At 44.9% G+C, this 25,825-nt stretch overlaps 1 protein-coding gene across 1 annotated transcript in view; it reads right to left on the minus strand.

Moving 5' to 3' along the window:
- LOC136484012 (ubiquitin C-terminal hydrolase 12-like) overlaps positions 1 to 24,396 on the minus strand; it is a 36,837-nt gene extending 12,441 nt beyond the window's left edge. Inside the window, exons 1-16 of the mRNA XM_066481176.1 lie at positions 24,203 to 24,396; positions 23,942 to 24,017; positions 23,646 to 23,796; positions 23,375 to 23,532; positions 21,908 to 22,173; positions 21,614 to 21,832; positions 21,438 to 21,546; positions 21,218 to 21,333; positions 20,589 to 20,687; positions 20,283 to 20,392; positions 19,567 to 19,641; positions 16,990 to 17,068; positions 16,743 to 16,889; positions 16,573 to 16,653; positions 16,367 to 16,486; positions 16,090 to 16,212 (exon numbers count right to left, since the gene is read on the minus strand). Of these exons, the coding sequence (XP_066337273.1) occupies positions 16,090 to 16,212; positions 16,367 to 16,486; positions 16,573 to 16,653; positions 16,743 to 16,889; positions 16,990 to 17,068; positions 19,567 to 19,641; positions 20,283 to 20,392; positions 20,589 to 20,687; positions 21,218 to 21,333; positions 21,438 to 21,546; positions 21,614 to 21,832; positions 21,908 to 22,173; positions 23,375 to 23,532; positions 23,646 to 23,796; positions 23,942 to 24,017; positions 24,203 to 24,232 (1,959 nt within the window). The 5' untranslated portion in view covers positions 24,233 to 24,396. The remainder of the gene's footprint in view (positions 1 to 16,089; positions 16,213 to 16,366; positions 16,487 to 16,572; positions 16,654 to 16,742; positions 16,890 to 16,989; positions 17,069 to 19,566; positions 19,642 to 20,282; positions 20,393 to 20,588; positions 20,688 to 21,217; positions 21,334 to 21,437; positions 21,547 to 21,613; positions 21,833 to 21,907; positions 22,174 to 23,374; positions 23,533 to 23,645; positions 23,797 to 23,941; positions 24,018 to 24,202) is intronic.
- Between the last annotated feature and the right edge of the window lie 1,429 nt (positions 24,397 to 25,825).

Here is a 25,825-nt window from a genome sequence, read left to right on the forward strand (position 1 = left end):
TTGACTCAAGTTTGAGGTTAATTTGAATAAGCTATACAAGTAGAATTCACACGAGTGTTGATGAGAGGACTAAATGGATATAACATCTTGTATGTATTCTCAACTGAAATCACCTCAAAGATTGGACATGAAAAGAGGAAGAATCATCGATCATCAAATCTGTCCAGAAAATTACAAATCTGAGTTGACTGCCTTCAAGCATGGATTTGGAGATTCAAATACTGATAAATTGACGTGAAACTTTGTGAGCATGCTATACACATCTAGTACTTGTTGCTGTACAATTGGTATGAAGATTGGTTTTGAAGAAAATCAGTTTTGAGTTGGTTTCTGTCAGCTTCAACAGTGCAGTTTCAGATTTGAGCAGTTCTGGTAGAAAATTATTTTCACTGACCAAATGGAGTTCAAATAAGCCAAATTTTTTAGAGAAGTTAGAGGACTCATAGATGAAGATCTCTACTAATTTTCATGCATATTGGGCTAGTGGTCTGAGAGATATGGATTTCTTTTTTCTTTCTGAGGATGACAGAATCTGAAAACTGACTGAATGGAATTGGATTGCATTGTGGCAACAAGATTGAGTTAGCTTTCAAGTTGGTCATGAAGAATCTGTTACGTACCTGTGAGATTACCCAGTCTAATCTCTCCAGAGGTGAAGGAGACAATATATAGAGAGCCTCATGGCTAAATATAGAGTGGGCCTATAGATGGGCCTATAGATAGAGCCTTAACCATACACTTAACACCCCCCTTCAAACTCAAGGTGGAAGTGGAGGATCTGAAGCATTGAGTTTGATCAAGTGAAGCCGATGCTGCTCCCGAGTTTGTGCTTTAGTGAAGAAGTCGGCCAATTGCAACTCTGAAGGCACATACTGGAGAGAAATAGTCTTCTGATGACAATGAGACCGAGTAAAGAAAGCATCCACACCAATATGCTTTGTGAGTTCATGCTTCACAGGATCATTAGCAATTTGTATGGCTCCTGTATTATCACATAGAAGAGGTGTGGCAACATCACAAGAGATGCCTAAATCAGCCAACAACCATCGAAGCCATACAATCTCTGCAGTAGTAGTGGCAAGGGCTCGAAGTTCAGCCTCTGTACTAGAGCGAGATACAGCTGCTTGCTTCTTGGACTTCCATGCAATAGGAGAAGAGCCAAGAAGAATGCAATATCCAGTGATGGAACATCGATCTGTTGGGTCACTCGCCCAAGTGGAATCCGAGTAAGCATGAAGCTGAAGCGGACTATCATGCGCATAGAGTAAACTTTGAGATGATGTCCCCCGTAGGTAGCGTAGCACGCGAAGTAAATGTCCAAAATGAACAGAAGTTGGGGCACAAACAAATTGACTCAAAATATGGACTGCATGAGCAATATCCGGCCTAGTGACAGTGAGGTAAACAAGGCTGCCCACAATGTGTCGATATCGAGAGGGATCCTTAAGAGGTACCCCATCAGTGGGACGAAGCTGCAAGTGAAGATCCATGGGTGTGGCAGCAGTTCGACTATCAGTGATGCCTGAACGAGCAATAAGATCTTGTATGTACTTAGACTGAGAAAGATGATAGCCCTGAGTAGATTGCTTGACCTCAATGCCTAAGAAATAACTGAGAGGACCCAAATCAGACATCTGAAATTCAGCACTGAGTTGTTGCTTCACATGGGAAATGTGATCCTTATCATTACCCGTAATCAGCATATCATCAACATAGAGAAGAAGCAACGTACGGCCACGTGGTGACAAATGAACAAATAAGGCCGGATCATGATCACTAGCTGAAAATCCAGCAGCCCGTATCACTGAGACAAAACGCTCATGCCAAGTACGAGGAGCCTGTTTAAGGCCATATAAAGCACGGCGAAGACGACAGACATATCCTGGAGGAGCGACAACACCCGGGGGCGGTTGCATATAAACTTCTTCAGTCAAATCACCATGAAGAAAGGCATTCTTGACATCCATTTGAGATATGGGCCAAGAAGAAGCTGCTGCAACTGCAATTAATGTACGGACTGTCGTCATATGAGCAACAGGTGCAAAAGTCTCATCATAATCTAGACCCTGAGTTTGCTGAAAACCTCTGGCAACAAGACGGGCCTTATATCTCTCTATAGAGCCATCTGACTTGGTCTTCACTTTGAATACCCACTTAGATGTAATAGGTACTGTGTGCGATGGCAATCGAACAAGATCCCAAGTGCCTTGACGATCAAGGGCAGCAAGTTCCTCAGACATAGCTAGCTGCCATTCCAGAATTTGAGAAGCTTCCTGATAAGTGGATGGCTCATCAACAACAGCATGCAATTGGGGAAAACCGTACTTCTCTTCAGGATGAATGGTACTGCGGTCTCGAAGATTATATCGTGGAGCAACCTGTAACTCATGAACATGTGAATCATCAATGTTATTATTAGAAGCATCAGCAGCGGGCTCATCTGGACTAGCCATGGTGGGAGAAGTAGACGGAAGCTGGGAGGGACGACGGCTGTAGACACGTGTAATAGGTGGTTTTGAAAAAGATTGAGATGGAGACGAGGATGTTGTAGGAGGTAAAGGTGGTGTGATGGAAATAGGAGGATCAGATGGTGCAGAGGCATCATCGGTGGATGAATTTGGAGGAAGGCTCAAAAAAGAGGTGGACTCTGTGGGAGAATATGAAGGGGTAGTGGAAGGGTTATAAAAGAAGGGGCGATCCTCATCAAAGGTAACATCACGAGAGATGCGTATGCGACGGGAAGAAGGGTCATAACATCGATAACCTTTATGCTCAGGACTATACCCTAGAAAAACACATTCAACAGATTGTGCAGTCAATTTTGTGCGCTCACGAGGTGCAAGCAGAACATAGCAAGTGCATCCAAAAACTCGAAGATGATCATAGCTAGGAGGAGTACCAAAAAGTACTTCACCAGGACAGTGATCAGACAATTTGGATGAAGGTTGCCTATTGATGAGATAGACAGCAGTGGAAACAGCTTCTCCCCAAAAATGAGAAGGGACAAATGATGAAATCAAAAGTGTGCGAGCTGTCTCTATGAGATGGCGATGTTTTCGTTCAGCAACACCATTCTGAGCATGAGCACCTGGACAAGAGAGCTGTGCAAGTGTACCCTCAGACGATAGAAATTGGCGAAAGACAGCAGACAAGTACTCACCCCCAGAGTCTGAACGAAGAACTTTAATGGGAGCTGAAAATTGTGTGTGAACCATTCGAACAAAAGACTGATAAATGGAACACAATTGCGAACGATGTTTCATGAAATAAATCCATGTATAGCGAGAATAATCATCAATAAAAATGACATAGTATTTATGGCCACCTTTTGTAGCAAAAGGTGCAGGACCCCATACATCAGTATGAATAATATCAAAAGGTCTAGCAGAACGAGAAACACTAGAAGGGTAAGGAAGTTGTATTTGTTTGCCAAGCTTACAACCCTTACAATGAAAGCTAGACTCAATAGAGGTATGACCTAAACAACCTTTATTTATCATGTACGACAACCGAGACCCGGAAAGATGACCAAGGCGATGATGCCACTTGGCAAATGAAGAGGCTGAAGACGATGCAGCGGATGAGACATGAGCTGTAGATGGAACGGACGAAGGAAGACGTAGAGTGTTCAAAACGTAGAGGCTAGAAGCACCTTTACGGCGATGGCCAGTCCCAATCACTTTCCCGCTGCGACGGTCCTGAATAAAACAAGATGAGTCATCAAAACCAACAAAGCAATTTTGGTCGGTAATTTGACCAACCGACAGAAGATTCATAGACAACTGAGGTACAAAGGAAACATTGGGTACAGAAAAGTGATTATTGCAAAGTGAACCCTGATGAGTGATATGACAATATGTACCATCAGCTGTCTGAACAGAAGCACCATCAGGGACCGGCTTGCAGGCAACCAGCTGGGACTGATCAGAGGTCACATGAAAAGAAGCGCCTGAATCAAGCACCCAAGCCGAGGGAGCACTAACAGTCGAGGAAGTAGCCACTGAAACTGAGCCTCTAGGAGTGGAACCAGTACCACGACCACGACCACGACCACCATGAGCAGCACGCCGTGCACGATACTCAGCCAACTTCTCTGGATGATGAGAGAAACAATTTTCTGAAAGATGACCAGTCCTGCCACAATGCTTACAAGGTTCGGCAGAGGTACTATTGGGTGCACTAGTCCTCCGAGAAGCTGCCAACACACCATGAGACACTGTAGAGGACAGGGACTTGAGACGAGTTTCTTCTGCAAGCAAATCTGACAAAGCATTTGCCATAGTGAGATCAGAAGAACTGTGAAGCAACCGTGTACGGATGGAATCATACTCAGCTCGAACTCCCATGACAAATCTGTAAGTGAAAAACTTTTCAATAAATTTATGTGCTGGACAAGAATCAGCTGAACATTCAGGTACCATGGAAGTCAATGATCCCATCAATCGATCAAAAGCAGAATAGTACTCATCAATGGACATATCATTCTGCTCTATGACATGAGTTTGCTGCATAAGACTATGTAGAAGAGCCCCACTGTCCTGTACATAGCGCTGCTTTAGATTTTCCCATATGGCCTTAGCAGTTTTGAACTTAGATAGACTCATAATCAAGGATTGTTTAGTACTATTGACCATAGCAGCCATCACTTTGCCATCATTGATACCCCAATCCTTTACTGCAGTAGCATTACTACCATCCTCCTTAGGCTTAGGGGCATTGTCAGTTAAATGATGTAGTAAACCATGACCCCTTAAAGCAGTTTCTACACAGAAGGCCCATTCAGGATAATTTGGACCCTCTAAAGTGATACGGATGACAATTGCGTTGAGTTGAGACTGAGACATGATGGAAACAACTGTTAACAGCTGACCAAGGAGGAGGGAGGCAGCGATCTGTTACCACTGTGGTATAAGAAGCAGAGGACCCCCTCTATTTGTTGAACGTGCAAGACCTCCTCTGCTCTGCTCCCACAGGCGGGCAGAGCAGGGAAGTTGGAGACTGAAGAGGCGTGGAGCAGCGACGAGCGGAAGATGACGATCAGGACCTCCTCTGCTCTGTTCCAACAACAGGCGGGCAGAACAGAGAAGCCGGAGATTGAAGAGGCGACGAGCAGCGACGAGCGGAAGCAGCAGGCGACGATCCCCGCAACGGAGACGAGTCGCGAGCGACGTGCCCCGCGACGGATGATTCGCGATGCAACACGACAAGTCGCGAGCCAAGTCACGGGCGGGCGATGAGACAGCAACGGGCCGTCGGGCGAAGGGGCACGGCGACGGGCCGCGCGAAGACGCGCGATGAGACGGCGACGGGCTGTCCACGCGGGAAGACGGGCGACGAGAGGGCACAGCGACGGGCAGCGCGAAGAAGAGAGGATCCCAAGGGAAAAAAATGGATCGTGGATCAGACTAATCTAATCCTAACCCTAATCCCATAGCTCTGGTACCATGTTACGTACCTGTGAGATTACCCAGTCTAATCTCTCCAGAGGTGAAGGAGACAATATATAGAGAGCCTCATGGCTAAATATAGAGTGGGCCTATAGATGGGCCTATAGATAGAGCCTTAACCATACACTTAACAGAATCAATAAATATGAAAAATATAAATTTAGTCTAAAGGAATTTCAATGAAAGAAAAGAACTCACACAAGGGTCCAAATAAGTTGCAATCAGAGTACAAGCAGCAGCAAGTGATTGCAACTAGTTGGAACAAGAAGTAATCAGCTGAGACTATTGAATTGCAAGCAGTTTCAAGGAGTTCAAATCAGTTGAAGTACAGTGCAAGTCACTCCCTTGACCTCATATTGTTAATGTGCTTAAGTGAACTTTGTGTACTCTTGTATGCACAAATTTAGGGGGAGCTTAGCCTATATCTTGTGGGATTATTGGTTTCTTTCAAGTGTTTGATGTGCAATCCCACACATGGAAAAAGGAGGATGAGTAGTTCCTTTGGATTCTCTAGGTGTTTCACAATTATTCTATGAGGTCTCGGTCTTTATAAACCAAGTGCTCCTGGTTTAAATATTGAATGTCTCAATCCTTTAAATGGACCTAGATTTGGATGAGATGGAGAAAATAATTGAAGAGTGGGCTTTCATTGCTATTTCTCCTCTCTAAGTGCTCATCAAGTACCTATGATCCATCACATTGATCTCCCAGGATCTTATCAACAAAGAGTGGTAACTCCTATTTCATAACTTACAAATTTCATGAATTTTACCTTTGCTCTCTGTGTGAGTTGCTCTAGGTAAAGAAAGAACTAGTAAACTAATATGGATGTAGAATGATTACAAGAGCTCAGTTTACCACATTTCATCAAGTGAGAACTATAGCCATCCAAATCATTGAAGTCTCACCTATGATGGTCATATCGATGAAAATTTATGTGGTGATCTATCTACCTTGGTGGTGGTATGTTTTCTTAGCATAATTTCAATTGTTGCAAATTTATCATGCCTTGACCAAGATATAGGATGAACTTCTCTCGACTCTTAAACCGATTCTAGTGCATTTCACAAGTAATTCAAGCACTTGATGCACATATTAAGGAGGAGCCATCATATGCCTTGTGTCTTTTAAGACTAACCTTTTCTTCTAGTGAATTTGTGGTCTCTTGCTGAGAATGAGTCTCTCATGAGTATGCTACATTGACTCAATCTAAATTGGTTATCTCTCATATTTATTTGGATTGTATTTTTATCTTTAAAGTAGCTACTCTCCATAATATAGCTTAAATTCCCTTGTTTGGACTTAATTGACCAAAAGTGCCTATGTTCTTGCCTTCCACATGTATATGTATGCACTATCAAAAAAAGAGGAATTTAGTCTATGTTATAAGGTTTTGCAATTAGTGATCTACATGCCTTCCATATCCAAAATGATCACTAGTTATAAAATTCTCTTGTGCAATTTAATGCTATCTCTTGTCTTTATGAGCATTTCCTAGGTGATATTATGAGATACGGGCATTCATTCCAATTGGCATCAACTGGTGAAGATCCTTTCAATAGAACAACACTTGCACTTGTTGATCTTGAGATTTCTCTTGGTTGGGCAGGATAGCTCTCAAAACAAGCTTTCCAGAAAGTCCAAGATCACTAAAAACGGAGTTCGGAGTAAAGAGATATGACGTTTTCCGTGAGGTGACCTGTGCTGTTTCTGAGAGCTGCGGCAGTGCCGCGCATAAAGGCGGCAGTGCCGCACCTGTATAGGTCTTGAAGGCTAGTTTTTGAACTCCAAAGGCTAGTTTTGGTTTGGGGTGTATATATACTCATCCCACGGCCCCTGGGCTAGCTGCTGACGACCAAAACATTACAAAGCCTTGTGAAGACTCTCTCAATTGGTGTCAAAATTATGTAGATCATATTTCAATTGGTATTGATTGATAATCTTTAACTTGGTATATCAAGAAATTTGTCTTCAGCTGATATCTCAATATGACAACAAGAGCTAGCAATGGACTTTCAATTAATATCAAGCACAAGTTTATGATATCTCCTTGAAGATGATGATGAGAGATGGGCACAAATGAAATTATATTGCATAAAGAAGTACTAGTCCCATAAAAGCACTAAATCCAAGGATTGAAATCATCTTCATGGTGGAGATTATGGGGCTTAGAACAAAGGTATATCGCTTCATGAACTCATGTATTACCTTTGTGCATCTAAGCCTTTACATGCTAGTGTGTGCATGTGTATGCAATTTTTGAGTCACACCGTAAGTTTGTTCTTGTGGTGGCGATTAGAGAATTCTTTAGATATTTGATTGATACCTCTTGTGGTGATGGCATGAGTTTGTCTCATGTTATACTGTCGTCTAAGTGAGGTATGAGCCAAATATGCTAACCTCTCAAAAATCTTGACCTAAAAGTTGCATACTTTGTTTGGTAGAAAATAGGTGAGAAATCCCATATGCTAAACTTTTACCTACTCTTGCCCTCACTTATCGACCAACATTTCTTCCTTTTGGTGGAGATATCATTTTTGGAGATTAATGCCAAAGGGTGAGAAATATTGGGAGAGAATGTAAAGGGAGAGATTGATATGAGGATGAAAAGAGGTAAAGGAGAGGCATACATATAAGGTTTAAAAAAAATTTGTGGTGTGTGCAAGGATAGTTTAAATTAATGCTCTTAATAAGGACCATTTATGCTAGTGTGTGGCATTCATGCCTTGAGTGATGCTTGTTTTCTCCTGTGCTGGTCAGGCAGGTGCGGCAGTGCCGCTCTCTGGTGCGGCAGTGCCGCCCTCTGCTGGTCAGTAATCTTTGAGTGCATGAACTGTCATAAGCATCACGGTTATCATGTTACACCTTGCACCCCAAGGATGCTCAGATATAGGGGAGTTCCCACACTTCATCTTAAATATGTGCATTTAGCATTTGAAGTCAAAATTTGAATTCCTTCACTGCACACATTTAGGGGGAACTCACTATATAATTGGATTCAAAATCTTAATGTTTATCAATCTCTTCTAAACTTTAGTTGTGTTGTCATCAATCACCAAAAAGGGAGAGATTGTAAGTGCATCTAGCCCTTTAGTAGGTTTTGATAAATTGAATGACAACACAATTAAAAGTCTAATAAGTTTACTAAGTGTTGAACAGAAAATTGAGCCTATTGCATATACTTGTGGGTTGTGTATTAACAAGTATATACAAGGTTCAACTAGTAGACAAACTTAATGATATGCCACATTGTGTTAAAGTGAATGACAAACTGTGTATTGTTGTATTGGATGTTTTTGGAACCAATCTAGTTCAAGCAAAAGACAACAATACAAATGGAATCAATGAAATGGCTTCTATGTTGTGGGATATCGTAGCATCATGTGAAAGCAAACATACTTGATAAATGACATGTATAGTGGATATAAGTCGGTCTCTACATTGGTTTGCTTACAAGGATGAATATATGAAAGATCAATTGAAATGTCAAGCCAAAATGAGAAGAAAATAAGGAATCGTGAATTAGCTTGACCATATTGATGTTGATCCATGTATGTCTCTATGTGAGACAAACTGAAGCTTGATTGATCCCAACATACTTGGTAAATGATAATGTATAGTCGATATAAGTTGGTCTCTATATTGGTTTGCTTACATGGATGAATATATGAAAGATCAATTGAAATGTCAAGCCAAAATGAAAAGGGAATAAGAAATCGTGAATTAGCTTAACAATATTGATGTTGATCCATGTATGTCTCTATGTGAGAAACTGAAGCTTGATTGATCTCAACATTCATATCTAGAAAATATTCGAGTAAGGATCAAAATATTGAAGAAATATTTTTCAATGGATGCTTAATATAATGTGACTTAAGTATGGCTTGATAGGGTGAAGATAGCAAGAAAAGGGCTTCGAGGTACTAAGCGAAGGTGAAGGGCAAACGACGACTTGGCGACCGAGGTACCATGGCTAAAGTGAATAAGAGAGTACTTGCATTGAGTTGAGGTACTAATCAAGCTATGAAGAGTCATAATGTGTTGAGAATCAAATCATTAGTAGAAGTGACTTAAGCCATGAAGTTGAACTCATGTGTATGGAAATGGTTCAAGTCACATAATCAAGGTATAATGAGAATGAGGAAAACATATTCGATAATAGAAGTTTTCAATTGTCAAATGAAGTGACAACCAGCTCAAAGGCATTTACATTCTTTTATGCTTTGAATTTGAATTTAGGAAAAACCGTACTATAAAGAGGGATTTTAGTACAGTTGGTCAACTGTGCAACCAGATGCTCAAAACTACAGATCTATATCCTCTTACCCAGCCAAAGCAGCCAGCCAAAAATCTCCAGATTCTACCTGTTTTGGCTAAGGCGGCAGTGCCGCCCATAAACGACCGTTGGAACCCAAGAGATATAAATACCATTTGGGCCTGCCCACAACGTAGAGCCTTCTTCTCCAACGGTTCAGTTCGAAACTGAACAGACCAAAGCTCACCCCTCCTCCATTGTTGCTCATTCATCCCTCAAGCAAATCATTAATTTCCACCATCAAAACTTGAGAGAAAAGACAGCAAAACTTGATTGGAGAGAAGATCCACTGATTCCCAAAGTCTAAGAGCATTTGGTTCACGTTTGGCCAGCACTTCTAGGATTTGTTACTCTTGGAGCTTGCTCCTAGCCGGCTAGGCGTCGCCCTTGTGCTTGCCAACTCGTGTGGTAGCCTTGGGAGGTTTGTAACATCATCCTACAGCTAAGAAATTACCCCTCACTTCAAGAGTTCATTCTCTTGATTTGAGAACGAGGGCAAGGCAAGCCTTGGTGGCGAGCCAATCCTTTTGTGGATGCCTCAACAACGTGGACTTAGGCAAGCCTTGGTGGCGAGCTGAACCACGGGATAAATTTTGTGTCTCGCGTGCTTCACTTTGTATTCTTGCTGGTTCAGCTCTTTGCTAGCTGATTGTTATGGTTTGGTAGCTCGATCCTCTCTTGTATGAGATTTCTGTGGTATCCAGTCTTCGAACTGGATTTTGTCTTTCTGTTGCAGAATTGAGCAGTTGAGAGGGTTAGGTTACTATCTGCGAAATCTCAACACTGTCTGCTTTATATTTGAAGAGCGGCAGTGCCGCCCTATAAGGCCGGCAGTGCCGCCCTCTGTTCTAACAAAGTTTCAAGTTAAATTTTTACAGGCCTATTCACCCCCCCCCCCCTCTAGGCCTCCTAGGCGACATCAAGGTCCTTTCGAAAAGGCTGTTCAGTTGCCACAAACCAAAGGGCAGAGCCTGGCCAACGCTGGTACTTGTGCTGAGTGTGTGTGTTATGCTCACCCCTTCTTCTACCTCTAGCCATAGTGAGTGAGTGTGTGCTGGTAAGCTTACTGCTTAGCTGTGCAGGGCAGCAAAGGACCAACAGGTGGTATCGGAGCCGTACACGTTCATCTGCGTCGCCGGACTAATCGCCGGCAATGGCACCTGGCTCGGAGATGGGCGACAGCAGCAGAGCTGCAGGAGGCGGCAGTGCTGCTGGGGCTGCCCAGCCACGACAGGAGGTCGTTGTGCGCAAGGTGCGGGAGGTCAGCGACACCAGTTGGCCGACGCTGACTCACACCAACTATGGCGAGTGGGCGGTGACCATGAAAGTCAAGCTCAGAGCCCGACAGCTCTAAAATGCCATTGACAAGGCCACCGACAACGAAGAAGACAACATGTCAGCGCTGGAGGCCATCCTCGCTACTGTGCCTGCGGAGTACCGAGAGCCGTTGGGGGCAAAGAAGTCTGCTAAGGAGGCGTGGGAGGCTATTGCCGCGATGCGCGTCGGCTCCGATCGCGCAAAGAAGGCGACGGCCCAGCTGTTGAAACAGGAGTACGCCAACCTCAAGTTCAAGGATTTTGAGTCAGTGGAGGAGTTCTCCCTCCGCCTGCAGTCGCTTATCAGCAAGCTGGGGAGCCACGGCGTCACCATCGACGAAGAGGCGGTCTCCAAATACCTCCACTCCGTGCCGGCGAAGTACATCCAGATCACTCTCTCCATAGAGATGATGCTGGACATGTCCACCCTCACTATTGAGAATGTGACTGGCCGTCTACGGGCAGTGGACGAGCGCATGGAGCAGGCCACAGCAGCGACGGACAGCGGCAAGCTGCTGCTGACAGAGGAGTGGGCTATCCGGATGAAGGAGAAGTCCGGGAAAGCCTCCTCCAGCCGCGGTGGCGACGACAAGTGCCGCGGCAAGGCTTCTTCGGAGAAGAAGAAGAAGATCGACCCCAACGCCTGCCGGCGCTTCGGGAAGACAGGCCATTAGGCAAAGGACTGCCCAAATAGAAAGCAGGAGAAGAAGACCGAGGCTCATTTGGCGCAGGCTGATGATAATAATGCGGCCACTCTCCTTATAGCGACGTTCTGTGCACTACACGACGTTGAGGCCAAGGAGAAGGGAGAGGTGATGGCGGTGGAAGAGCATGGGAAGGCTCTGAAGGCTGTCAACCTCGACGAGCCGCGCGCCCAAGTCCACCTCGAACGTGTGGGTGGCGAGCAGAAGTAGCGGTGGTATCTGGACTTCGGAGCCAGCAACCACATGACGGGTTCCAATGCGGCCTTCTCCGAGCTCGACGGCAACATGACCGAAAACAGTGAGGTTTGGTGACGGCTCAAGGGTGGCGATCCGAGGGTGCGGCACCATCATTTTCCGGTGCCAGAACAGCGAGCACCGCGCGCTGACAAACGTCTACTACATCCCCCAGCTGCGCTCAAGCATCATCAGCATCGGGCAGCTGGACGAGTGCGGCAGTGAGGTGCTGAGGTGCTGATCAAGGATGGCATCCTCAGGATCAGGGGCTGGGAGCAGCGCCTTCTCGCCAAGGTGAAGAGATCCCAGAACCGGTTGTACCTGCTCGACTTGAAGGTGGAGCAGCCCATCTGCCTGGCTGCACGGCGCTCAGAGGAGTCGTGGCTGTGGCATGCCCGGTATGGCCATCTCAACTTCGACGCTCTTGGTCGGCTAGAGAAGATGGTGACTGGGCTGCCTCACATCAAGCACGCCAGTGAGCTGTGTGACAGCTGCTTGGCTGGGAAGTAAAGGAGGTTGCCGTTCCCGAAGACGGTGAAGTATCGCGCGGCGGAGGCCCTCGAGCTAGTCCATGGTGATCTTTATGGGCTGATCACGCCGGCGACGCATGGAGGACGCAAGTACTTCATCTTGCTGGTGGATGACTGCAGCGGATTCATGTGGCTGCAGCTTATGACCAGCAAGAACGAGGCGGAGGAGCCGGTCAAGAAGTTCAAGGCGTCGCGCGGAGGCGGAGAGCGGCAAGAAGCTGCGCGTACTGCGGACAAATCGCAGGGGGCGAATTCACCTCTATGGAGTTTGCAGCATACTGCGCGGATCAAGGTGTGATGCGCCACCACACCGCGCCGCACACGCCGCAGCAAAGTGGCGTGGTGGAGAGGCGCAACCAGACGGTGGTCGGCATGGCGAGGTCGATGATGAAGGCTAAGAAGATGCTGGCGGAGTTCTAGGGAGAGATGGTGACCACGCCGGTGTTCATCCTCAACCGCGCGCCCACCAAGACCCTGAAGGGCAAGACGTCGTTCAAGGCTTGGCATGGACGCAAGGCGAATGTGTCCTTCCTCACGACATTTGGCTACGTTGGCTATGTCAAGAACACAAAGCCCCACCTCGGCAAGCTGGAGGACAGAAGCACGCCCATGGTGCTGTTGGGCTATGAGGAGGGCAGCAAGGCCTATCGGCTCTATGATCCCAAGGGAGGCAAAGTGGTGGTCTCTAGGGATGTAGTGTTCGATGAGATGGCTGCATGGGATTGAGAGGATCAAGGCGTCGGGGAAGCTGCTGGTGTCAGCGGCACATTTGTTGTCGAGCACTTGGTGATCCAAGGAGGAGATGATGGCGCTGAAGAGCAGGCTGCTGCTGGAGAGCAGTCTCCACCAGCAGCGGCGCATTTACCTCCACCACAGTCCCCTGCAATGGCAGGACAGGGGACACCACCACTGGAGTTTGCTTCTCCACCCACCGACATCGACGAGTTCGTGGATGCTTTCCATGACGGCGAGGAGGATCAGTTCAAGCCGGTGGACAACATTGTCGGCGAAGGGGGGAGCTCCTGGGCTGGCTAGCCGGCTTCTAGATGACCCAGAGCTACTCCTTGTCAGCGCATAGGAGCCGTCGACGTTCACAGTGGCTGAACGCGACGCCATTTGGCGTCGGGCGATGTTGGAGGAGATGAGGGCGATCGAGGACAATGGGACATGGGAGCTGGTGGATCCACCGGTGGGCTACAGGCCGATCGGGTTGAAGTGGGTCAACAAAGTGAAGCGGGACAAGCACGGCGCCATTGTCAAGTACAAGGCTCGGCTCGTCGCCCGCGGCTTCGCCCAGCACGAGGGCATCGACTTAGAGGAAGTCTTCGCTCCGGTGGCGCACATGGAGTTCGTTCGCTTGCTGTTGGCCATGGCAGCAGCGAAGGATTGGCGCGTCCACCACCTCGACATCAAGTCTGCGTTCCTCAACGGCGAGCTCGCGGAGACGATCTTCGTCAAGCAAACTCCGGGCTTCACCGTCAAGGGCACTGAGCACAAGGTGCTCAAGCTGCGCAAGGCGCTCTATGGGCTTCAGCAGGCCCCTCGAGCGCGGAACGCTAAGCTCGATGCCACCTTCGGCGAGCTTGGGTTCACTCGCTGCGCCACAGAACACGCGCTGTACACGCGGCAACGGGGAAGGAGGAGCTCGTCGTCGGCGTGTATGTGGATGACTTGATTGTCACCGGTGCGCGTGTGGAGGACATCGATCAGTTTAAGCGCGAGATGATAGCTCGGTTCAAGATGAGCGATCTCGGCGCGCTCTCCAACTAACTCGGCATCGAGGTGAACCAGGGGAAGGAGCACATCTCCCTGGGCCAGCGAGCCTATGTAGAGAAGCTGCTGGAGCGCGGCAGCATGGCACAGTGCAAGCCGTGCGCGACTCCGATGGAGGAGCAGCTGAAGCTAAGCAAGCACAGCACCGCTGCGAAGCTGGACGCGACGTGCTACCGGAGCATCATCGGCGGGCTGCGCTACCTCACTCATACCCGGCCGGACATTGCGTTCGCGGTTGGGTATGTCAGCCGTTTCATGGAGGACCCGCGTGAAGACCACTGGACGGCAGTGAAGAGGCTGTTGCGCTACGTCAAGGGGTCGCTCGATCAAGCGATCATCTTCCCCAAGAGTGGTGGCAAGGGTGGGCTGCGGCTCACGATCTGCAGTGAGGCACCCCCCAAGGCAAAGGAAGGTGAGCAGAAGCTCACTGTTTTCAGCGATGCAGACATGGCGGGCGACAGAGCACCTCTGGTGTGCTTGTCTTCCTTGGAGCAGCCCCCATCGCCTGGCAATCGCTGAAGCAGAAGATTGTGGCGCTATCAACGTGAGGCGGAGTACGTCGCAGTGGCCATGGCAGCGTGCCAGGCTGTGTGGCTGCGCCAACTGCTGGGCGAGCTGACGACGAGGAAGCTCACCCGCTAGCTCTGATAGTGGACAATCAGCCGGCATCACCCTCGCCAATAACCCTGTCCTCCACGACCGGAGCAAGCACATCGACATCAAGTTCCACTTCCTCCGGGACTGCGTCGATAGAGGGCAGATCGTCATTGAGTTTGTCGAGACCGACAGACAGCTCGCTGACATCCTCACCAAGTCACTCGGGCACCTACGGTTCATGGAGCTAAGGAAGATGATTGGCATAGATGAGGTCAAGGCTTCGGGTTTAGCAGCAGGATTAGGGAAAGAATTGTAAGACATAATCTGCTGCTCCCCAATTCTCTCTTTGCTGCAGCTTAGGATTAGGAACTGGTCAGCATGGCTGTCCATTCTCTAGTGCTGTAGCTTGTAAGGCATTAGGCCATCTAGTACTAGTAGTTGGTAGAAACTACATCAGCCATGTTGGTAGTGGGCTGATCTAAGCAAGGTACTTGTAGTACTAGGAGTAGTTGGGGCTGTACTCAGCCATGCTCATGTGTACCTTATAGTTGGTACATGAGTTGTATATATTCTACCACTATGCAATGAGAAAAGGCAGTTCAGTTGCCACAAACCAAAGGGCAGAGCCTGGCCAACGCTAGTGCTTGTGCTGAGTGTGTGTGTGCTGTGCTCACCCCTTCTTCTACCTCTAGCCATAGTGAGTGAATGTGTGTGCTGTTAAGCTTACTGCTTACCTGTGCAGGGCACCAACATGACGAAAGATTTCTTATCTTTTATGACGTTCGTCTTACATATTACTACATCATATAACAATATAGAAATTTGATAAGAGTGCCTGAGATGAATCCTAGTACTTCATCATAGTAATGTCAATCAGATATAGATAGATATAAAAGAGATCATATAAAGATAGCTTTTGAGAATTGCAGAAGCCATATCTGAATATTAGTTCATGACCAGACCCCTAGTCAGTAACTATTAAACCTTATCCAAGGCTCCAAGCATTGGTTAAGCATTTCCAACTTATATGGCTCATTCTGCTCCTGATTTCATTAATTGCTAATATTGGCATGAAAATGAAACAAATAAAAGTTACCCGCCAGTTCCCAAAGTATCTGCAGAATAAACTATAAGCTCCAGCACTTTGAAGCAACAAATGAACAAATAACTTACAGATTGTGTTTCCTCATGAAGGGTCAATGGACGATTAGGGCGGTATGTATGGTTTTGCCTCTTGGCCCACAACCAGAAGCGCTGAAACTGCACAGGGATGCCATATTCCTTGGCAACTTCCTCCTATTAAACAGTTATTCAATATAAGTTAAATAAACAAAGAAAAAGTCGAATCCAGTTCCACATATCAATAACAAGAATGGAATTTGTATTATCAAGCTATAATAAGATTTGCAACCATAAAAATGACTTGTGTAGAGTTCTGGAAGCATGTTACCTTGAAAGAACTAAAAGGTATTTGTTTTTGTATACGGAAATTACGGACTTTTTCATGGTCCACCAAATCAAAATATATATCCTTTCCAATTTGTTCCTTCAAATCCTCATCTCGAGCTACCTAGATTTATTTGCCAGAATTTAATGCTAAAAGATAAACTCGACTTCATATTATGAGATCAATAGGAAAGAAACATAGATCCAGACCTTAATTATGGTATAAAGATGAGCTTCAGCTTTTTCTTTCTTTTTGTGTTCTGTCTCTTCTTGTTCTTTTTTCAACCTTACCTACACAAATCCACAATTCTGAACCAAACTATACCAAAAATGGAATCCACAGTAAAAAATGGAGGGATAATGCTACAGATTGTGCATACCCTTAAATGCTCAGCAATGTCTTTTTCATCAACAGTACACATAATTTTCTCCTTGTCACTTTCACGAATATAAACAAGCATATACGCGTTTGAATACTTCGTGAATTTAAATGGAGCATTGTTGAAACCAGGGTTTATTTGGGGCAACTGTTTAATCCAAAAGAGAAACATAAACGATGGTGATAAGTAGATGAGATATAGACTTCACAGACATTTATCCTTGAATAAAAAATCAAATAGAACTTACCTCTTCCTCACCCCCATATTGCTCTTCAAGAGCCTTCTTAGCATCTTCTTTTGTTACACGCTCATCATCAAATTTATACCTGAGCACAACACGAGGTGAAAATTTGGAGACAGTTTACAAGGATATGCAGATCATGCAGCATAGATTGCTTTCACATAAAAAGACAAGCATTGCAGTAGCAACAAAAATACTTTGCCCCCCATTTCGTCGCATGAAACCCTAGTATTGCATGCCTCAACAATCAGTGGAATGATTTGGCAGGATTGGGATTGGATTCGGAGGCAAATAGGTAGATCAGGGCCTCAGGAAGGAAGAGTTAGCTGGAGTGTCGCAGAAGAACGGTGACCCAGGGCACCGGACACAGATCAGGTGCAGTAGTAACTGTTACTGCAACTTAAGCAGTTGAAGCATCTGATCCATCCATGAGAGAAGCAACGGTTTGGATGATAGCCCTCCTTTCTCCTCCCTTTTCTGTCCCATTTTTAATTCAATGTCTGTCGTCAGCCAATCGAGCCGCCGCTCTCAGGCCTGCAGCGCACCGTGGAGCCGCCACCATGGGGCTGCTGCCAGGTCCGGCCCCTCTCCTTCCCCTGCCACGGTGTGCTGCGACTGGGATGGCATGGCCTGCGACGCCGCTAGCCGCACGGCGGCGCTGCTGCTCTTGGGCCGCGGCCTCGTGTGCCCGCTCCCGGCACCGACGATCGTTGGGCTCGCCCGCCTCTACGTCCTCGACCTCAGCCGGAATATTCTCACGGGCCCGTCGTCGCGGCCCTTGCCGCGGGCACCGCGCTGCTCTGCCACAAACCTCTCGTCCAACCTATTCCATGGCAGTCTTTGACGCTCCAGCGCTGCAGGTGCCTGTCCAGTTGACGTCACCGCCAACTGCTTCGCCGGCGCGCTCCCATGGTCCTCTCCTTCCCCACCTGCGCCACCACACTCTGGGAGTGCACGTGCCTTGCTCAACTCCAGCACGGACGCCGCCATTGCGGCACGCACAGGAGGCGGCACCGGAGGTGCCATGGCCTGACAGTCCGCCTGCCTCCCTCACAATTGCTGCCACTTCACGAGAATGGCGCCAGACTACTTCGCTCGCTGCCTGTTCCCTCCAAAAATGGCAATTCACAGCACAAGGCCGGCGGACTACAAGGTAGTGAGAAAAGGCATGGAAACATGCACTTTTGATCCTAGTCGTTGCTTCTCTTATGGATGGATCGGATGCTTCAACTGTTTAAGTTGCAGTAGCAGTGACTACTGCACTTGATCTGTGGTCCCAGGGCACCACGGAAGAACAGTGATCCAGGGTGCCACAGAAGAAGGGCAGATCTAGGGCTATGGGGAAGGAGGGGACCGGTGGAGAGGGTCTTGTCGCTTAGAAGTTACCGGTCTTATATTCTGCTCTCTACTACCTTCGGATGGGACACAGACACTTGTATTTTGGGCCATTTGCTCCAATAGCCCAACCTTTTTCTCAAACCCAATAACCCAAATTTTGCAAGGTTACCCATGGCAAATGCAACTAAAATTGTACTCCACCCCTTTGAATCGCTCAACCCCAAGTTTACGGTGAGGTCCCAAACAAGGTATTGAAAATGTTTTATCCTTGGATAGGAGCACATGGAGAATTGCAATCCAAGTGCATGAACCATGACCTAGGATACCAATCTCTTTTATTGGTGTTCCTATTACTAATACTACTCCTATCCTCTTTGTTCGTGGCCCCTTACTTGGTTTTGTTTCTAGCATATCCCAAACTGCTTGGACAAAAGGTTTGTTGTTGACTTGTTGTATGTACAGTGTTCAAGTGGTTCATCTGCAAGTGGTCATTAATGTAGTGTGTTTATTCCTTGAACTTGTATCAAGGACTAATTGAGCATATTATTATTTCTAGTACGATTTTTCAAGATGATTGATGCTGTTCAGCTGTTGATGAATGTGGACTATAAGCAGCCGAGGGTGCAAATGTGTATTGGAGCTGTGACAAATGTGTATTCTGAACACAAGTGTAACTAACCCCTCTGATAGACAACTAGTTGTAGTTGCCAGCAGTCCTCAAAAATCAGAACCAACTAAATGCGTGCATTCCCATAGCCAACTGGTTAGGGGAAAACAGAATCTGAAACTTCAAATTGGTCTGCATAGGCTTATGCTACACTCTACAGTACCACAAAAAAAAGGGCGTACCCAGTGCTAAGAGCATCCCGCACTGTGCGGGGTCTGGGGAAGGGTATTAGCAGCAAGCCTTACCCTTGCGATGTGCAAATGCAAGGAGGCTGCGGCTCGAACCTAGGACCTTCCGGTCACAATCGGTAGTACTCTACCGCTTGCACCAGGCCCGCCCTTCACTCTACAGTACCACAATTGTACAGTTATAAACATGACTGCTACCATTCACTTGTAATCACTGGCAGGTCAGAAACACGGATTTTAGTCAGCTAATTTAGTTCTCCAACTTAAGAATGGAAGTCGGTATAGTTCTAATCAACCATTAAATCTCTAAGTGCAAGAAAAATGCAATGAAATTATCTAGCAACTAGTTAAGCAAGTGTACCACGACAATAAACAAATACAAAAGCCTACCATTGCTCAGATAGAGTTGGCCGTATGAATGCATAGTAGTGACCACCATGTACCCCACCGCTATGAACAAGAACACTGAATAAAAGAAGATAAATAGTATTAGTACACAAAAAAAAATGCAAGAAGCAAGTGTTCGCTTAGGTGGTCGAGAAGAAAAAAGGACTGAACTGTAGATATAGTGTACATGAGATGAATCCCCACAACAACCCCAGAACAGAGTAAAATACCTAAACACCCTAGATACTACACAAGTACCCTTGCAAATTACATTACCACAATACACAATTGCACTGAAAATACCTTTCTAACAAACTGCCACTGGTCATCTACACAATAAATAAGAAGAAAACTATGAATGGTGTGCGATGGTTATCAAAAATAGTTGTTGTGGCAGTGTCTGCAAATCTGCATGTTCATGTGGCTGCATTTTGCACATGATCAACCAATTTCCTTAAACATACGTCTACTTAAGCATAGCATTACATAGCAACCTATGCCCCACATAGCATGTCCGTAAAACAAATAGTGATTGTTTTTAGATGGAACAAATAACTAGAAAATTCTCTGGTGCCTCAGAACTCTCAAAGACCAATAGACCATAACAAAAAGGGCATGTCACACGTGTTCGAGGAAAAAAAAGGATATGTCATGAACGGTAAATAAATTTTCATTTTAAAGCCATACAAAGATGTACAGTAAGTGGTAAAGGCCATTGCCTGTGAAGAGTGTAAAGGTTTCTTGTACTTCGATCTGCATCTGGAGCAAGGTATTTGCCACCATCTCTATCCAGATCAAGTTGCAGAGGGAACTCGTAGCGATCATTAATCTGGGCAAGCAAGTATTAATAGACATGACAATCTCAACAAAGAATAGGTCTTAAAATAAATTTTGATTTAGATTGATTGTAATTGCTGCACACATCAAGCATACCCTAAATGAGATGGCTCATTTGGTGTAGCAGATCTTACAAATAAATGAACAATATAAATAATTGAACAAAGTGCAAGTTATCCAGAACAAACCTTAACCATGGTATCTCTCATACAATCATACTCAAAGCGCTTCAGCTGGAGTTGCAGAACAGGGGGAAAATCAAGGAAAAGAACGCCCTTCTTCGCATCCTGCAATATCAAGATTGAATCCAGTCATGAGATATATTCAAAAATGAACTGAAGAAAAAAAAGGTTATCATACAACTTACAAACTTCCTTCTTCAAAAAGAAAAAGGAACAGGAAGTATAAGGAATATTACGCGCAGTCTGCACGTTCACTATATGGCTATATTGTGTTATAATTTGGTTATTTCCTACTACTCCATCCCAAATTGTAAGACGTTTGACTTTTTTGGCCTCAAGTTTGACCACTCGTCTTATTCAAAAAATTTGTGCAAATATAGTCAAATTTAAGTCATTCTTGAAGAATTTTTATTAATAAACCAAACCACGACGAAAGAAGTGATATTTTACATAAATTTTTGAATAAGACGAGTGGTCAAACTTGATGTCAAAAAAGTCAAACGTCTTACAATTTGGGATGGATTGAGTATCTCAGTAAATGAATACATTGAAGCTCACAAATCACATAAATATCTTAATGAATAGACCAACTCTAGCTGGTTTTCATCTTAATGAATAGCAAGATATTTGGTTACCTGTAGACCATGATTCTCTGCGTGATACTTGTTATCACCCTCTAGGCGTTCAACTTCAACATATTTATCAAACGACGAATAAATGTCACGACAACCTTTGACGTCAAGTTGAAGATCTGCAAGGCCATATAGCATTACTTAGTACAGCAACCAAGGTTGCTACTACTTGGGCTACCAAGGCATTGCTTAGTCAGCAAACAACGTAAAAGACAGCCCATACCATAAAAGAACTCCTTGCGGTTAGATTTATACTCAACATTTATACACTCAATGTAATTGATGTGGTGACCTTCAAATAATTGCTCAATCGTTCCTTCTACGACAGTTCCCTAAGAAGATGTGAGGTTAATAAAAGATAAAATGCACTATACATCCGAGTTCCAATATATATGTTACCTTCATTTTGTCCTCAAGTTTCTCAGAGAGAACTCTGTTGAGCTCTTGTACATCATGCTGCATAAAAGAATCATATGTGTCCCATCCAAAAGATTTGGTCAGCTCTTTTGTAGCTACACTACTGTCACTGTACTGGAGCTTGTAGAAAAGGCTCTGCAGTGCCAAGGGAATACTTCCTGATGGCATGTCATTTTCAGTGGTTGGCATATGATACACAGCCTTAAAGCAGAATAAATAAATCAGTAAAGTGCAGAGGGAATAATGCCTATAATGTAAGAATGCATGGTACCACACCTTCCTGAAGTACGGTATATGGTATAGTGTTTGTAGAAGTGAGTTCATATAACAGGTAGCTCCTTGGTTTTTCAGACCCACATAACCAGTTTCCTTTTTTGAGTCATATGTCCAATAGTCAACCATTCTGCGGACAGCAACCTCGGCCTCCACAACAACAGTATCATTCACGAGGTAACCTCTACTTGCATCATAGAGCTCACTCAAAGGCATAAAAGATGTGAAACCCCAATCATTCTCACGAGCATTAAATTGATGTTGGGTATCTGCAGACAGGGAAGAAACAACGGGTTGGTGCTAGATACATCCATAGCAAGAACCATTGGCAAAGTGGCAAACAAAGGTGATAACACGGGCCTTATCAGCATCATTAGATCAAGAACACTATGCATCCTATTAATCACCAACAAAACTAAAAATTGCATTCTGCCGCATTTGAAATGGAGCAAAAGTTTGTAGCAACAATATCCAAGTAAATATAGATAGAACAGAAAAATCAATCCATCGTCAATCATGGGACAGCATGTTATATGGAAACCATCCTGGCTAACCACCTACGGCAATCTAATCGAAAATTTGGTGATAGGTGTTGGTCTGGCACCCAGCTAGTGCCTACAGGTACTTGTTTGTTAGGGTTATGAAAAAATATCACTTCTAACATAATTTGTCATAAATAACATTTGCAGTTTATTCTTCATTATATACTGTAATGATTAGCCAAGAAAACAGTTGATAATAGAATTTGCCACTGATTAGTCAATTAATGCCACTAATATCACCTACATGGTGATAGTCTAACCATTTCACCGACTAAAGTTGGTGGATGTTCACAACAATGATGCAAGCTGGAAGCTAACCTCTCTCTTTAATACAAAGATACACAGGCGTGTTCTGAAAAAAAGACCTGGAAACTAACAATTTTACTCTAGTCTAGTTATAAAGTTGTATAGATGACGCAAGTTGCAAATCTGGGACTTAATTGGGGCTTCATTGCAGATTTAAGGAACAAAGGTTTATTTCAAATTCAGAGACCTAATACCCGGCTACATAGGTCAGGGATGAAGTCATGAAACCATGGTAAGTTATCAACAAGACTGTCTACACTGCCCATCCAACATGAGATCATAAAATTTAAAAAAAAAAGGCATACCCAGTGCAAGGGTCTGGGGAAGGGTGTCAATGGCAAGCCTTACCCTTGCCTGTGCAATGCGAGGAGACCGCGACTCGATACATATAAGATTAACTGGTTCCTGCCTGATGCAGGAAAATCTTTAAAATCAGTCACTTTTCCAGACAAAGTCATAAAAATGTTTCGGATGAGAATAGTGGTGTGTTCAAACACTTCAACTCCCATGTTTATGTGCTGCTTTGGCATGTAGTTTTCTAGTTTAACATTCTTCCCTCTACATTCAATTGCACATATATAGCACAGAGATGTGGATAACACAGCATAAAGTGAGACTACACCTTTGCGTATCGTATACTTCGGCTGGATCTGGTTTACAACAGCAAGACTAAACTGAGCATAGCGGCTCCAACCATACGGGAGGTTGGCTGAGTCAGCAACATCCAAGTACATTGAGAAGTGGTCCACATTGTTCCCCTTGGGGAAAATCAGCACACGCCTGCATGAAGGTTAGCGGGTGTTATCGGTACTCTAAAGAACAGAGGGGGTAGAGAGAGAGAAAAGCCTCCATGGTTTCTGCAGGCAGAACCATGGAAGGGATCAGGAGCTAACCATTTGAATCCGCCAACGACAAAAACCTCTGAATAGTGCTTCTTCCCATTGAACCTGGTGAAATTCTCAATTGTCCACGTGAATCGCGAAGTCTGTGGATCTTCCACAGGCTGGCTCTCCGCCGTGCTCACCACCTCAGTCTGCGCCACCACTGCCAATAGCCATGAAACACGTCCGTATGGAGAATCAGGATAATGCCAGCACACAGAACCAAGTTCCTAACGTAGCACATTGCCAAACCAAGCTACAAATCAAACTGAAGCAAAGCAGCAAAATGGGATAAGAGCGTACAGTACCTTCCATGGGCTGCGCTGCGTCGGTGTCGGCGGCGGCCACCTCCTGGGCTGGCACGAGCATCTCCTCGTCCTCATGCTGCGAGCGAGGAGGGCAACGGGAGGAGGGGTCAGATCCGATAAACCCTAGGGACGAGGACGAGAGCGCCACTCCGACCGGTAGCTCGCCGGGCGGGAGGCAACGGAGGAGTACGGCCACGGGGAAGGGGGATGCGGAAGCGGCGAGGACGGGACGGAGTGGACGACGCGTGAGTGCCTACGTACCTCGACAGTGGGAGGAGTCACCATAGTCATGAAGCCGACTGGGTCGCCTTCGGTGGTGGCGGCGCCGCGGCGCAGGCAGCGGTGGCGAAGAGATGTCCGGGGCCGGAGCCGGAGACGACGGCGGCGAGGCGGAGGGAGCAGCCTCCTAGCCGGAGTGGAGGGGGGGAGTACGGGTGCGAGAAAAGCTTCACAGCTTGGAAGGCAGATGGAAAGGGTAATTTCGGGATTTCAGAATATTTTCGAATTTGAGCAAAAATCTCATTTTTTTCAATAAAAAATTATATAACCCCTTAATTATTCTGATGTCTAATTTGTCAGAGTTTACACACCGGGTATTCTTTTTATAAAAAAAGACACTAGGTATTCTACACCTAATAAATAAATCTGATTAATTTGCCTCTAAGATTTTAATGGATGATTTTGCATCTCTGGCACATCTAGAGAACCCATAAGTTAGCACCGTTATGGCTTTTACACTAAATAAAGTTCCAGTTGTAATAAAACGACTAATATTGAAGGCATCTAAGAGTTTTAGGGTGCTTTGGAATGCAGGAATGTCAAAGAAATCGCGTTGGAATCAATTCGTTTTGACATGATAAGCTTTGGCCAACAACTCTGCAAATTATATACAAGCGTAGGACATAAAAGCTTGTATCAATATATTTATATTCAGAGTGTCTCTAAGGTAATATTGATGGTTTAGCAAAATTTACAACACACTGTGAGAGAAGCTAAGGGTTAAAACAAACCTGTTTTATATCATTTTTCTTATCAAAATACGTTTATCATTTTAGGAGTCAGTTTGAATAGCTAACTATATTGAACAAATTCTTCTCCCAAACACCTCCATATCTCAAAGTTGGCAACAATGATACAATGAAAGTTTTTGCAATAAAAATATGTTTAACATTGTTAGTCAAAACGACAGTTTAGGCCACTTAAAAAGTTAAAATGGTAAATGAAGGCTAATTATATCATTTAGGCCCTAACAGTCTATTAAGCGCTTGATTGTTTAAATAGTCAAAATGAAAAAAGGTTCTCAACAGTATAAACATAGCAGAAGTAAATGTGATTAGGTATGATGAAATGTTGTTTAATTCAGTCAATAGGAGGATTTCAGGCACCACATTAGCACCCAATAATTAAAAATCATAAAAAATATAAGAAGTGGGATCTAGCTTTTTCCTAAAAAAATAATTGCTAGAATACATACATTTTACATGCACCAATATGTTTACTTGCTAGCATATTTGATTTGTACATACTCCATTTGTTTCAATTTGTAAGTTGTTCTGACTTTTCTAGACACATAGCTTTTGCTATGCATCTAAATATATACTATGTCTAGATGCATCGTAAAAGTTATGTATCTAGAAAACCAGAATAACTTATAATTTGGAATGGAAGGAGTACATAATTTTGTATATATTAATATTAATGGTAATATACAAAATCATTCAGGCACTACTGGAAACGACATTTTTCCTGTGTGCCAAAAAACCGTCAAGGAAAGGTGAAAAACCGTCAGGAAAATTAATTCTGTCGAGCGCCCGACAGGCATATCCCGTCAAGGATAGGATGACAGGGAAATTAAATTTACCTGTGAGCTTCCCGACAGAAAAA

The sequence above is a fragment of the Miscanthus floridulus genome, chromosome 9, assembly GCF_019320115.1.
Source record: "Miscanthus floridulus cultivar M001 chromosome 9, ASM1932011v1, whole genome shotgun sequence".
NCBI classification, from domain to species: Eukaryota; Viridiplantae; Streptophyta; class Magnoliopsida; order Poales; family Poaceae; genus Miscanthus; species Miscanthus floridulus.